The 13,240-nt window shown below is 45.9% G+C and overlaps 3 protein-coding genes and 5 non-coding genes across 8 annotated transcripts; all 8 read left to right on the plus strand.

The window, feature by feature from the left end:
• Positions 1 to 380: 380 nt before the first annotated feature.
• rpl7 (ribosomal protein L7) lies at positions 381 to 3,644 on the plus strand. The gene is made up of 7 exons (XM_029148374.3): positions 381 to 488; positions 1,121 to 1,220; positions 1,312 to 1,478; positions 1,780 to 1,917; positions 2,363 to 2,472; positions 3,004 to 3,219; positions 3,483 to 3,644. The coding sequence occupies exons 1-6, from the start codon at positions 475 to 477 to the stop codon at positions 3,210 to 3,212; spliced, it is 738 nt and encodes a 245-aa protein (XP_029004207.1). The 5' UTR covers positions 381 to 474; the 3' UTR covers positions 3,213 to 3,219; positions 3,483 to 3,644.
• Positions 774 to 864, plus strand: LOC114854862 (small nucleolar SNORD12/SNORD106). Its single transcript, XR_003785840.1, has one exon. It is a non-coding gene; the product is annotated as a small nucleolar SNORD12/SNORD106 (small nucleolar RNA).
• Positions 1,617 to 1,711, plus strand: LOC114854866 (small nucleolar SNORD12/SNORD106). The gene has a single exon (XR_003785844.1). It is a non-coding gene; the product is annotated as a small nucleolar SNORD12/SNORD106 (small nucleolar RNA).
• Positions 1,975 to 2,064, plus strand: LOC114854863 (small nucleolar SNORD12/SNORD106). Its single transcript, XR_003785841.1, has one exon. It is a non-coding gene; the product is annotated as a small nucleolar SNORD12/SNORD106 (small nucleolar RNA).
• LOC114854865 (small nucleolar SNORD12/SNORD106) lies at positions 2,592 to 2,676 on the plus strand. Its single transcript, XR_003785843.1, has one exon. It is a non-coding gene; the product is annotated as a small nucleolar SNORD12/SNORD106 (small nucleolar RNA).
• On the plus strand, positions 3,261 to 3,352 carry LOC114854864 (small nucleolar SNORD12/SNORD106). Its single transcript, XR_003785842.1, has one exon. It is a non-coding gene; the product is annotated as a small nucleolar SNORD12/SNORD106 (small nucleolar RNA).
• A 348-nt stretch (positions 3,645 to 3,992) lies between the features above and the next one.
• Positions 3,993 to 6,919, plus strand: si:ch211-171b20.3 (uncharacterized). The gene is made up of 7 exons (XM_029148368.3): positions 3,993 to 4,185; positions 4,301 to 4,346; positions 4,969 to 5,063; positions 5,343 to 5,481; positions 5,575 to 5,682; positions 5,780 to 5,835; positions 6,175 to 6,919. Exons 1-7 carry the CDS (start codon positions 3,993 to 3,995, stop codon positions 6,327 to 6,329), a joined length of 792 nt encoding a protein of 263 aa, XP_029004201.2. The 3' UTR covers positions 6,330 to 6,919.
• Positions 6,920 to 10,253: 3,334 nt separating this feature from the next.
• LOC114854541 (somatomedin-B and thrombospondin type-1 domain-containing protein) lies at positions 10,254 to 13,159 on the plus strand. The gene is made up of 6 exons (XM_029149045.3): positions 10,254 to 10,664; positions 10,748 to 11,015; positions 11,676 to 11,870; positions 11,963 to 12,041; positions 12,434 to 12,610; positions 12,699 to 13,159. Exons 2-6 carry the CDS (start codon positions 10,793 to 10,795, stop codon positions 12,814 to 12,816), a joined length of 792 nt encoding a protein of 263 aa, XP_029004878.1. The 5' UTR covers positions 10,254 to 10,664; positions 10,748 to 10,792; the 3' UTR covers positions 12,817 to 13,159.
• The last annotated feature ends 81 nt before the right edge of the window (positions 13,160 to 13,240 follow it).

The raw sequence follows: 13,240 nt of genomic DNA on the forward strand, positions 1-13,240 counted from the left end.
TCTCCTTTTAGAAGAGGAAGCGTGAATCAGCCAGCTGATGGTCAGCAAAGGAAAGGTTGGTAGTGTTCAAACTAATATGATGGCGCCCTCTGCTGTTCAGCGTAGGTATATCATGACATGTGGCGAAGTAAATCAAATGTTCCTTAAAATGTCTTTCTGTGTCATTGTAACACCTGATGACGAAGGAAATTTTTGTACTGTAAGTAATTAAATTATACAATTAAACAAATGAAAATTAAAAAAAGTAATCACATTGTATATTTATATTAAATGAAATTATTTTAGAACTGTGACGTTACTTGACGTAATACGTTGTTAAAATTTCTCCTTAATTTTGTTTTATAAAAGTTTATTTCGTTTACGTTTGTTGTGGTGAAGTCGAGTCAGGCAACTGTAGGGACAGTCCGCCGGGGTCCTTCAAATCCTTTAACCTGCACATGCGCAAAAGAAAATTTCTCTTTCTCGGTGGGCGCAATGGCGGACGCAGAGTGAGTGTTGGCTTCTTTATCATAATCTCAGCCAATCCGCTGTGAAAATGTCCACATTTGTTAGTCGTTTAACCTGGACAGATTGCTTTCTTTGTAGACATTATAAGCAGAGTAGTATTGTGATGAGTTTTGATCTGTATCGTTAATATGACCACTTTATTCAGACGATGTGAAATGCTAGCTAGGAAGCCGAGTAAAACATGGCTGTTCCTTTAGCCGCCAAGTACTCACAGTTTAACGTTTCTGTGTTACGTTGCGGCTACCAAGTTAAACGTTGTGGAGTGGAACGTGGTTAATGATGCTGAACTTTTTTCCCCATCTTATCGACCATGGAGAATTCACACTGAAACTAAGCCAGTTTGTCTGAAGCCACGTTCCATCATAGAGCAGTGCTTGCATGTAAGCTGTGATGATGGCCTGCATGTCTTTCTGCTTGTAATTAAGAATCAGAATTGTTGACTGTAAAGTTTTGGCAATTATGCGAAACAGCCTCTGTGTCGTTTATTTCCGGGGGACCCTGTCGTTGCCGGACTTAAGAGCTAGTCGCCATCTGCGGGGCAACTGACTTGGTTGCTTTGGATGTTACGATAATTGTTCTTACAGAAAGACTCATAAAGCCCTTGTTATAACAGAAAACAGGTTCCGGCGGTCCCTGAGAGCCTTTTAAAAAGGCGAAAGGCCTACGCCGCCATGAAGGCCAGGCGTATCAAGAAGATAATGGCTGAGAAGAAGGTAATTTATCTTGCGCATAGACTCTGGTGAATAACTCGTTTCAGTTCACATACACGCGTTCAAGACGCATTCAAATATGTTGTCTTGTTAGGCCCGCAGGGTGAGCAGGAAGCTGATCTACAAGAGGGCTCAGCAGTACCACAAGGAGTACCGGCAGATGTACAGGCGTGAAATCCGCCAGGCCCGCACTGCTCGCAAAGTGGGAAACTTCTATGTTCCAGCTGAGCCCAAACTGGCCTTTGTCATCAGGATCCGGGGGTGAGTTTTCTTTATTATTGGGGGCTGATGACTGTGTTTGTGTTCTTTGCGGCTCTGTTAGTAATTGGTGTCCTTGCTTTACTGATTTGTATGACTATTTTAATATGAGGCTATGATACACCCTCCTATAAGGGCTTGATTGTTGTGGTTGATGATGTGCTCTCTTTCCCCGACTTATCGACAGTGGTGAAACAGATGTTCATGTAAAGCCAATTATGTTCTGAAACCACAATCGGCGCAGTAATATAAAGGCTGCAGGGTAATGAAGAATGTTGATCTTAAGTCTCGTTGTATTTTTCAGTATAAACGGTGTCAGACCCAAGGTCCGCAAAGTCCTGCAGCTGCTCCGTCTGCGCCAAATCTTCAATGGCGTGTTCGTCAAGCTGAACAAGGCTTCAATCAACATGCTCAGGATTGCTGAGCCCTACATCACTTGGGGGTAAGGTTCTTCTGTTTTTGAAGTACTTTGTTTTCTCTGTTTAATGTGTATGTTTGCAACGTGGCTAATGATGCTGAACTTTTTTCCCCATCTTATCGACCATGGAGAATTTACACTGAACTAAGCCAGTTTGTCTGAAACCACGTTGCATCATAGAGCAGCACTTGAATAAAAGCTGTATTTATTGTTATAGTGATGATCTGCATGTTTTTGTGCTCTTAAAATTTTAAGACTTCGAGAGTTGTTTATGTATGTCATTAATTCATCCTTGAGTGTAGTAAAAGGAGTGCAGATGTTTAGACTTGCTTCCTGTACTGCCACTTGTCTCTAGGTGTGGTAGTCCCTTTACTTAGAACCTAATTAGTGTAATTGTAACTTGAATTTAACTCTACAAAGTTTCCTTAGTTTAAACTACAGAGCTGATTTTACAACCATGTTCCCTCAGATTCCCCAACCTGAAGTCTGTTCGTGAGCTCATCTACAAGCGTGGGTTTGGCAAAATCAAGAAACAACGTATTCCCCTCACAGATAATTCTCTGGTGGAGAATTCCCTGGGTATGAAAACACAGCCTAAATCTGTTTTCTAATGAAAAAAGACTTGAATGTTTTAAGTTGTTACACAGCTCAAAGCAGAATTTATGACTAAATGTTCTTTGAAAGTCACGGTGCTACACGTGGTTGATGATGCAAATTTCTTTCCCCGTCTTATCGACTGTGGTGAGAAAAAAAGAAAACTAAGCCAATTTTGTCTGAAACCACAACTCTTTCAGTGACTTTACATTTGTATTCAAATGATTGTTTTTTTGTTTTGTTTTTTTACCGTTTTTCAGTAATGCTTGTACAGATGAAGCCAGCCATGAATTACCTTTACACAGGGATAATGGCTATCAGTCTGCATCTTAGATAAGCTCATTCATCTGTTGGGGCTGCTTAATATTAACTTATAAAATAATGGTTTAAATAGTCTTGTCTCCTATGATCAGCCATGCTGCAGCCTTTATTTTATTTATGAATGACAGTTGACCTCAAAGTTGCCGTCTTCCACGTTTTGGTAAAACGTGTTTAAAACTTCATTTACATCTGCAGGCAAATGTGGCATTATCTGTGTTGAGGACCTCATCCACGAGATTTACACAGTTGGAAAGAACTTCAAGTATGCCAACAACTTCCTGTGGCCCTTCAAGCTGTCTTCACCCCGTGGTGGTATGAAAAAGAAGACCACACACTTTGTGGAGGGAGGAGATGCTGGTAACAGGGAGGATCAGATCAACAGAATGATCAGGAGAATGAACTAAAGATTTGGTAAGTGCTGCAAACATCAAAAAGTAGGGTATTGCACATTAGACGTGGTTAATGATGCATCTTCTTTTTTCCCCATCTTATCGACCATGGTGAAAATCACCTGAAAATAAGCCAAATAGTCTGAAACCACGTTCCAAAATTCATTTATAAGCAGTGTTTTACGGAGTACAACTTCAACACTTTCTAAAGCACTTAAGCTCTGTTCTTCACCATCAAACACGGTTTTCTGTGGATTCTAATTTTTGTCATTTTTTTTGTTTCAGATTTTCATGGACTCAGTGTACAATAAAAATATGGGAAAAAATTCTGTTTGCCTGTTTATTGACCTTTTATCTTTGTTAGCTGTGATGTTTCCCTGTAGCAAAAAACAATCTTGTTTAATATTGCATGATTCAGTGAATGACTTAAACTGTACCTGATTCTCAGTGTGGTGGGGCTGCATCAACTTGCTTAGACTACAATGTTTGCACTTGAGGCCATTTCATTTTTATATGTATTATCACAGGCCCTGACTGAAAAGTAAGTCCTATCCGTGTGTGACTCGGAGCTAAAGTCGCCTGGGGAGTGTGAGCTTTGCCGGAGTAACTCTTCAGACCTCAAGGGCTCGTGTGAACCCTGTTCCCATGGCAACGCGGTGACTCTAGCGTTTACCACCTTGAGCTGCAGCCTAATGCTGGCCAGCGATGGCCGCTTCCAAACGTTATCAGGACACAGTGTTTACTTGACGCACGCCCGGGTCGTGTCTAGTGCAGATGTGGGGGAGCTCCGACATGATGACTTTCCAGGTGAACGCCAAGGCTTTATTATCGGAAGGAGGCTTCAGCTGCGACCAGCGCGGCCCTGCTGCCTCCGGGTACTCGACACACGGGAGCTTCGGCGCGAGCTCGGGTTCAGTGCGAGTATCTTCCACGCAGAACAACCACACGATGCTGAGGAGGAAGTTCCCCGTGATCCAGCCTTTAAGGAGTGAGTAAGCCTGCGTTACGCAATAGCTAGCGGCGCCGAACGCCGTGCACGCGCCGCTAGCTTAGCTGCACGTTAACGTGTCGAACGCATTGAGACCCGGTTGTGTGTGTTGTAGAGTCCAGCGATGGCAGAGCCGCGGTTCGACACGTCGTGGTGGGAGGGTAAGAACCCGCTCATGTCTCTGCTCTGGTTCTTTAACATAACGGTTCCAACGCATGTCAGGGAGCTGCTCATCCACATGGCCCAGTTCCTGCTAGAGGGAACAACAGGAACGTTTAGCGCCTGGATGCTCCGATAAACATTTATACAAGCTTTACGTGTTTTTACTCTGCAGGAGTAGATTTGTTTTCAATTGATCTGGCAACTTTACTTACTAGAGGTATCTATAAGTAGAAGCAAGAAATGATGATGTCATATAAATTGACCACCTGGAGAGCTGCCTGAGCAGCAGGTGTGTCATGTGATTGGATTCTGTGTCGTATTTCCCCCAAGATTTCCATTTTCTATAAAATAACTAATGCATAGTAATTTTAAAAGTACAGTTATCGGAATAATTTTATATGTAGAGAGTCCGCAGTCAATAATCTTTTACGATGCTTCACATACTTTTGGTTCTGCTTTGCATCAGTAACTAGATTAGTGATGTCAAAGAAATGACGTCCATCTTAAATTTAGAATATTCGGGTATAATGTGACATCTACGTGCATCAGAGTAGATCTGACTACATGCCCACTGTGATGTGTAGAAAAGAGCTGATACTTCATCCTGTGCTCTATATGTAGGTTACCTGTCTCTGCCAACGACGACCGGCTGCTGTCCAAGGACTCTGACCTGATGAAAGACATCTGTGGGAGACACTTTGTATTTGATAAGAAATGTACAAAATCCCAGGCATAAGTTAACCCATCTGTCCTCAAAGCGACCTTTGTTTCATCACTCAAACGTTGTGGTTCATGTAGTGGGGTTTACTGTGGATAGGACTGTAAGCTGACAGCCAGTAGGGGGAAGTGTCATCATACGCAATCAGCTACTGGGACTTTTCAAGCACCAGTTTACATGTTCGACATCATTAGTATTTGAGAGCTTCTAGGTTACTTTAAATATAAAAACTGTTTATTCTCGGTCATATCAGACACTAATTCTGAATTATTTTTAGGTGCACGGTTGGAGAGAGCAAGTACCGTGATTCCTCGACTGCCAAGAGACTACAGCGTGGCCAGACCTGGCAACCTGTATCCATTCAGCTTCTCCAAGGAGCTTTCCCACAGCCATGCACGGCGGCCCTTCACCCTGGGGTAAACCAGCCCAGTCCACTGTGATCTTCAGTGCTGTTCCTACAGAGCCACTGTCTTATTTATGACCGGTCTATTATCCCCACTGTCTTCCAGCTACCCTGAAAGATACGGACTGAAGACAAACCCAGCCATCCTCTTCCCTCCCACTTTAGTCCTGAATGGTAGAAACACCTTCCCAGTGGAGAACTGCAAGCTCAGCAGGTATTTCTGGCCATACAAAGTAAATTAGACCAAGCCAATCAATAGCTCTGTTGTTTGTCAGTTCCATGCCTGTTCTGTTGTCCTTTTGCTTTCACAGGCCCAAGGTGAATTATCCAACGTACAACTTAGTGACTGTTAAAGACAATCAGAAGAGTGAGTGATTTCCCTGCTTTGACCCTGAAGCAAAGGTCCAAGTGGCCATTTCGTCCATACGTAGCTATTTGTTGTGGCGTTATCGTGTCAGGCCCGTACGCCCCGTCAGCAAATTGAAGCAAGACGGAGGCTATGGCCTTCATCGTGCCTACACCTGTGTTTGTAGCATCAATTCAGTGGCAGCTAATAACCCAGAATATGGATTTACCTTCTTCAAACACAAAAGCCTGGATCATTTGCCCCATTGAATGAAACAATGGTGATTGCGCAAAAGGAGCTTATAGTATTTCACATGTAATGATGTATTACTGTCTGTGTTGGTTTTCTTCCTGTCTCTAGCCTCCTGTCACACAGACCAGTCCTATCCAGACCCCATGGTCAAAGCCTCGCGCTCTTTCGTCCACAGGATTTCCGAGCTGTCCTCTCTGGAGGGCGAGACGGTGCGACAAGAACGCCTCAAGAAACTGAGGAAAGCCAGAAAACTTCCATCCTGACAATCACCCTCCTCCCAGTCACACTGGTCGAGGATTAAAACCTTTGAGTCTGTGCCAAAAACATCTGAGGAAAATCAAACATTCAGGGCTCCTTGTTCCTTCCAGTGGCTGGTTCTAACTGCTTGTTTATCCTCCGTGGTATTAGTTTCCTGCTCAACGTGGCTCGTCTTTATATTCTGGGACTCCTGACCTGAGCTCATATACAAAGTATTCATTGTGGTAAAGTGCAGTATTTGCTCCAGCCAGAAATGGTGATGCTGAATATTGAATAAATGTAATATTTTGTATAATGACTCCCAGCTCTCTGTAGTTTTCCACTGATGATCTGCATGAAAGTCCATTTATTGGACCTTCCCTACGGCTTCTGATGGCTGTTATACTGCCACACTCCTGCTGTATTCTTAGTATGTTGTGTTTGCTGTCAGGTTTGAATGTGTTGCAGACATATCCCTATCGAGCTTTGTTCAGCAACTAGAAAAAAATATATATATATATATTTAAATATATATAGAGAGATATTAAATAGTTACGTCAAACCATTTTTGTGCCTTATTAAATGTCTTCCTGAAATTAAACAAATTTATCTTTTGTATGAGCTTCTGATCATTTCTCTCGTCTGTGAAGCGTAACCTTTGTTCAGTCTTGGCACCTGACGCCAGTCCATATCTTAACGCGCTCGGGAACGATGTAGAATCTGCATTCCATATCTACATACAGACACAAAGCTGTGCCCCCACATCCCAGAATGTGGTGCTTTCCCACATGGCACATTGTTGTGTTGCTGCAGCGCCGCTCATCTTTGAATGGTCTCCTTCAATGTGCTGCACAAAGACACAAGCGAGAGCGATTGTCTTTTTGTTTAGAATGACTTCAACTCAACGTTATTATTTGAAGATGCAGCAGCTTTTAGTCTGTGCTGTAGATCACAATTATATATTCCCCAGCCGCTCAGGTTGAGCCAACATTTAAACACTGCTACGATTCTGATGTGCCTCCTCTCCTACTACAGTCGTCTTCAGGTTCACCCAGTCCTCCTACATTTACATGTAAGTAAAGGATCAAGCATTTTTAAATGAGTTAGTGTCATTTCTACCGAAGTGAAGCATGGATTAGAAACACGAGCACTCAGGTTTTGGCCTGTTTGACACTCAGCTGTCAATTACAGTTTAATCACAGACAGCGTATCCCTGGGTTCCATATTAAACACAAACGTAATGGCGTAAAGCGCTGGGCTGCGTTCGTGTCGCTCCTTCCTCTGGATAACAAGGTGTGCATTTCAGGGACACACAGTGACCTAGAAACACAGAGCCATCCCCTTATTCATGCTAAGTGAAGGGCTGCATTCACGCTCAAGCGGAGGCCGGGTCTCTCTCTTCTTGCAGGGTTTTACCGTCCCTTTCAAGTGTAGTGAAACAAAATGACCTGGAACAAACTGTCAACAATGGGGTCTTTAATAAGAGCGCGGCACTGGGGCCGGCCCATAAGCGGTTTATCCTTTCACTGGCGTTCCACAGGAACAACTGGGACACCACATTTGGATGTTTTATGGTGTTTTATGCATATTTTTCTGTTAAATAAGTTATTTCCTTTGTTTTATTTAAGTTAATTAATGTTAATTACCTTTAAGTCAGTCATCAATTGCAGCTTTCAGTTCCGGCTCCTTTCTGTGTTTATATTATACAGATCTGCCGCTGCTCTCTGACTTATCCCAGCATCCGTCACCACAGATGCCCCCCCCCCCCTCGTCATCATCATTACCTGAGATCTCTCCGGGGCAGAGGTGAGCCCCCCCTCCCTCCACCCCCGCACGCCCCTCTTCTTCTGCCCGCCTCCACCACTTCTCATATTCGCACCTATTTACATACATATGAAGCAACGCGCCAAGACGGGGGACGGTGATCTGTATCACTGTCAGGTTGAGGCACGGAGAAAACCCATCCGTCTCGCTGCCTGTGTTGTCATTATGTCGGCACTTTGCCCACAGAGCGGCTGCCTGAGACTCATCAGTCCTGGAGAAGCGTCTTATCATCCATAACCTATCAAGCGGTAATGACCTGTAATGAGCCGATTGTCATTAGTGGGACGTACCGGACGGCTCATCGTGCAAGTGTGATGTGAAGACAAAGACTTTCATTTAGACCCATGATGCAGCGTGAGCACAGCACTACCACACAAGTATGTCCCGGTATTTTCTGTAACCTGGATTCACCCGCTCAGCCTCACATCTAGATCAAGATCTACGGACGCGAGCCAAGTCAAACATCCCCTTCATTAACTCTTTAAATAATGAGTCACACGGCCCGCTGTGCCTGCAGGAGCCGGTGACATCAGTCACAAAAGGCTCTCATGCATTCTTAAAGGCCATCACACGGACAAAGACAATCAGAGGTTTGACATAAACCTGGTTACACACAAGCAGATAAGGTACGACCGCTCCTTTCCACGCCAGCAAGGAGAGACACACAGTAGACAAAGGCTTCTATTCAGGAGACAGATACGTAGTGAAGAGGAAGCAGGCTTGGCCTAATTAACTTTTTAATAAGAGATCTGGCTTTTGTGCTCCTGTTTGTGTAAACCATGCATCAAATATCAGCTACTGTGGAGCTGTAGGGGCCTAGTGAGCATCCAGGTGTTTTGAGACGCTGTCATGTATGATGGTCTGTGTGTAGATGATACAGAGAGGCTGTTGTCCTGGTCAGAGGTGAAGTCATAAGCAAACTGTTGCAAAACGTGGCCAGATGAAAGGTGAATTCTCGCAGTTGTCAACAAAGGTTCTACATCTATGGCGACCTGGGTAGGGTGTTGTCATGGAGACGGCCCCAGTTTGCATTCCCCACATGGGTGAGAGGGAGGTAGGGTTCGCTGTGAGGTCTCCTCAACGCTCGCTAAGCCCAGTCAGGCTGCTCTCTGCCTGTGTGCGGACACCAGAGGCTGGTCAGATGCACTGAGGAACACGCAAGCAGCGTGCGTTGGGTGTGAGAAGTCTGATCCTCTTTGACAAGTGAGCAGTGAAGGCAGGAGGTTCGGGGTTGGGGGCCCGTACGACGTAAAGCACACATGCTTTGATGTGCACTTTCAGCACTGGAACCATCAGTGAGATGATCAAACCAGTACTGGAAGTGCACAACATGTGCTGGTCTACATTTCAGGGGCGTCACTTTCATTTTGCACAAAATAAAGAAACCTTAGTCGTACTCTTATCCACTTATCCACCACTTGGGAAATAGGCCATTTTTCAAAATAAAAGACAGCATGTTTTGATATATTTAGTGAGAGAGAACTTTACATCAGAACTTTTCTTCTGAGGTCAGTGTGGGTTCAACATGCTCAGTTTAATATATACTGACTTAGACACATGCTTCCTAGTGATGCTGCTGCTGATGATGATTATGGCGAAGATGAAGGCTATTACTGTCGCTTGACCTCCCATCGTAAGGAGAGGAATCAAAGGACCCAATAAGCCCCCCTTCTGGGCTCCCAAAACGGCTTGTTCAACGCAGCAGAGGTAGATTATTAAAAATATCTGCTCCCTCGGCCGCGGCAGGCGAGCGGGAGGTGCTGATGCTCCCTGCAGAGGCCTCATTCGCTTCCAATCAGATGGGAAACAAACGCTGACCCTGTTTGGAGGTCCTCAGACTTCAAGGCTCGTGAAACATGCTGGTCATTGAAAAATAAATGAATATTCAAGAGGTTTGACGGCTAATTTCCTGTTTTATCACTTTAATTGTGAATGCATGAAATATACAGGTCGTGGTAGATAGAAAACAAACAGCTGTAATTAGTACGTCTAAAGTAAAGCTGCAGTGTAGAGAAAAGGGGAGCGAGGTGAGAGCCGAAGGGCGGCTTTTCAATAGGCCCTCTGGCACAATTGACTGGAGACCTGCCAGTGGTTCACATTCCTTCCTTTCTTTGGAGACTTAGAAGTCTGTGGCAGAGGGCGACCGGGGGAAGACTGGCGCAGTAACTGCACAGGCCTGATAGGAGAGGGAGAGGCAACAGGTGGCAGCGGGAACAGCAGGAGGCACATCCACAGCAAACCCACGGGCTCTGCCTCCGTCTGCCTCCATTTCCTCCTCCTGTGATAACACTGGAGGGAGGTGCTCGGCCGGGAACAGCGGGAGGGAGAGACGCTCGGGGGCTGCGCGCACAACGCCAGGCGCAGGAGTCCGATCCGCGTTGCTGCGGGATGTTTTGAGCCGCAGGGCCGTTTTCCCTGGGAACCAGAGGCAGGACACAGGAATTCCAGGTCACAAGGGCTCCTGTGGCACAGCGAGCTCTGGGCTGAGCCGAGCGGGCGGGTTTTCCAGCCTCTCCCAGCTCACGATCCGTACGGAGGTACAGCGGGAACCGGGGCGGGAATGAATGCATTCGGAGGAGATCTGAAGTGTGTTTGAGCACTGTCTGGGTCAACCCATTAGGACGGCGTGGACGGAGGGCTCGGCTTCCGGCCTGACCTGATCGCCATGGGGCCGTTTGTGGCGTTTGCCTGTGTGCTGCTGCTGGTGTCCCGTCTGGGAAGCCAGCACGCTGTGTCAGGTGGCTGTCTGGGAAAGTGCTGCAGAGGCAGAGACTTGGGCTGCTTCACCACCGACTGGAGGATGGACCGGGTGTACGGGACGTGCTTCTGTGACGAGGGCTGCGTCAGGACCAAGGACTGCTGCTTCGACTTCTTCACTACATGCCCCGGTGAGAGAGGGAGGGAGGGAGGGAGGGAGGGAGGAAGGGGCTGAACCTGTACCGTGAGATAAGATTGTAAAGAGAGATTATTTTCATTACTTGGTCGTTAAACGGCTGCTTATCAGCAAAAATGTTCCACTTAAACCGATTTATCTGTCAGAGATTTGTGCGATTTGTCCTTTTCTGTCTTTAACGTCTAATCCAATATCAGCATTTATTTCTCCACTATAACATGTGTCATGACTGCTAATCAGTGTATGAAACAACCACGGGAAGCATGTGTCTGACCTGATCTCAGCAGTCTAGCCCACATAACGGCATTAGTGCAAATATTTGAAGAATGTGATTCTGTCAATCAGTTGTAGCAATTACAGTTCTAGTCCAACAGGCTGAGCTCATTTAATACATTATAAGTCACAGAAATCTGCATTCTTCATACATCAAAGCACAGAAAGAGAAATCAGAGGACTTAAGGAAATAGCTGTGGTCTACCAGGAAACACTAAATCAATGCTTCATTGATTTAAAGCTATTTCCTGGATCTTTAGCTCAATTACAGAACCTGAATAGAAAATCCTAATCGCGCATTGTAGTCGACTGCTGTTTGTTCTGAGTCAGGCGGCTGCTTTGTGTGGCCGTGTCTCCACCGATGTTTGTTGGTCCCGTCCAGCTCAGGATTGCGTCATGAGCGACTGGAGCTCCTGGAGCGGCTGCGCGAAGCCCTGCGAGCCTTCGGCCCGGGTCCGAGTCCGTCGCATAGAGCATCAGCCCAGGAACAGCGGAGAGGCCTGTCGGAGGCTGGAGGAGCGAGCCGGCTGCATGGAGTACAGAGACCCCCGGGGCGACCAGTGTGGACTCAACTCAGGCGCGACACGCACACATTTTTACTATTGCTGCTTAATGTTTGGGTGCGATTCCCAGTTTATTCACTCTGACTGGTCTCTGGTCTCTTATCAGGCCCTGCATTCATCACCAGCATGAAGTTCGGCGAGGGAAGGCCCGAGCATGACACGTATGGAAAGCCCCTAGACCCCGGGTAGGTTTCATATAAAGGTCCTATGAAGCCTCTTTGCACATGACCCCAGTTAGCTTTAAAAATCCAGGCGCTGCCAGGGGCTCAGCCCATCCTGCTGTCATCCTGTGTAAACCGAACAGCTTTGTTTCTCCATCTACGTCAGCGCCCTCAATGTTTGCTCACCTGGGCTCCAGTCTGTCCGCAGACCATTAAAAACAGCCGTGCTGAGAGGCAGCACGCAGGCCTTTGAAATGAAAACCTCATATTTTAATGTCACATGAAAAGGTTTGGTGACATATCACCAAGGTGGCTGTTTGCATCAGGAGTGGGTACAAGCTACACTGACCACTGAACATTCTCCTTCATTTCCTAATGTCCAATTAATGACAAGCTCATGACCCTGAACCCCTCAGGTTCTGTGTGGAGTTCACGCTGGAGTCCCGGACGCCCCACTGCACGGTGGAAAACCGGCCACACACACACTGGATGCGCTACATAACAGAAGGCTTTAAAGTGTGTGTGGTGTGCGAACCTCCCGCCATGCGAAACAATAGCGGCAGCTGCCAAGGAGATGGCCAGGAATCAAACAAGTATGAAACTGGTGACCTTTCAATTTGTGCTCTTGTCAAATATGTTCAAAAAAAGCCTTAAATCCAAACATCTGGGCTTGCGTTACAGAGGAGCGCTGCTCCGCTGGCAGGCGGTGGGGAACCCTCAGTGTCACGGGACGTGGAAGAGGATCCAGAGAAGCCAGCGGTGCAACTGTCCACCGCAGCACAGCTTCATCTTTATCTGAGCCAAACAAAGCACCGCTGGACGTGCTCGGATGCCGTGTCCGCAAAAACACTCCACAGCCGAGCTCCTGTCACGCGCGAGACTGGAATAACGGAGGCTGAGGCCAGAAGCCCTGACACCAGGCTGCTGGATGTGCATCATCTCATTAATATGCTACACACTGATATACATGCACGTTCACTATGTTCTGCACTTTCTGTTATGACACTTCCAATAGACAGCTAAAAGGCACAGAACACTGATTATTTCTCAAAAGTCAGTTTTATTCATTTTTGTAACAACTTTATATTATTATTTAACATAATATTTTCAAAATAAAATATTTCACATTTGTTTATTCATTATGCATGAAAAAGAAAATAATGCATTGAGTGTCCTCTGCTGGTTTAACACAGACTTGATGAAGGCAACAGCAAAGCAAAGTA

This window comes from Betta splendens, chromosome 4 (genome assembly GCF_900634795.4).
Source record: "Betta splendens chromosome 4, fBetSpl5.4, whole genome shotgun sequence".
NCBI lineage: Eukaryota > Metazoa > Chordata > Actinopteri > Anabantiformes > Osphronemidae > Betta > Betta splendens.

Bases quoted from the DNA above. Each gene is read 5' to 3' on its own strand.
- rpl7 (XM_029148374.3), top strand. The intron at 1,221-1,311 runs GTAATTTATCTT...TTGTCTTGTTAG, and splicing joins AGATAATGGCTGAGAAGAAG to GCCCGCAGGGTGAGCAGGAA. The intron at 1,479-1,779 runs GTGAGTTTTCTT...TGTATTTTTCAG, and splicing joins TTTGTCATCAGGATCCGGGG to TATAAACGGTGTCAGACCCA.
- si:ch211-171b20.3 (XM_029148368.3), top strand. From the start codon at position 3,993: ATGACTTTCCAGGTGAACGCCAAGGCTTTATTATCGGAAGGAGGCTTC. The intron at 4,186-4,300 runs GTGAGTAAGCCT...TGTGTGTTGTAG, and splicing joins CGTGATCCAGCCTTTAAGGA to AGTCCAGCGATGGCAGAGCC. The intron at 5,482-5,574 runs GTAAACCAGCCC...ACTGTCTTCCAG, and splicing joins CGGCGGCCCTTCACCCTGGG to CTACCCTGAAAGATACGGAC.
- LOC114854541 (XM_029149045.3), top strand. From the start codon at position 10,793: ATGGGGCCGTTTGTGGCGTTTGCCTGTGTGCTGCTGCTGGTGTCCCGT. The intron at 11,016-11,675 runs GTGAGAGAGGGA...GGTCCCGTCCAG, and splicing joins CTTCTTCACTACATGCCCCG to CTCAGGATTGCGTCATGAGC. The intron at 12,611-12,698 runs GTATGAAACTGG...CTTGCGTTACAG, and splicing joins GATGGCCAGGAATCAAACAA to AGGAGCGCTGCTCCGCTGGC.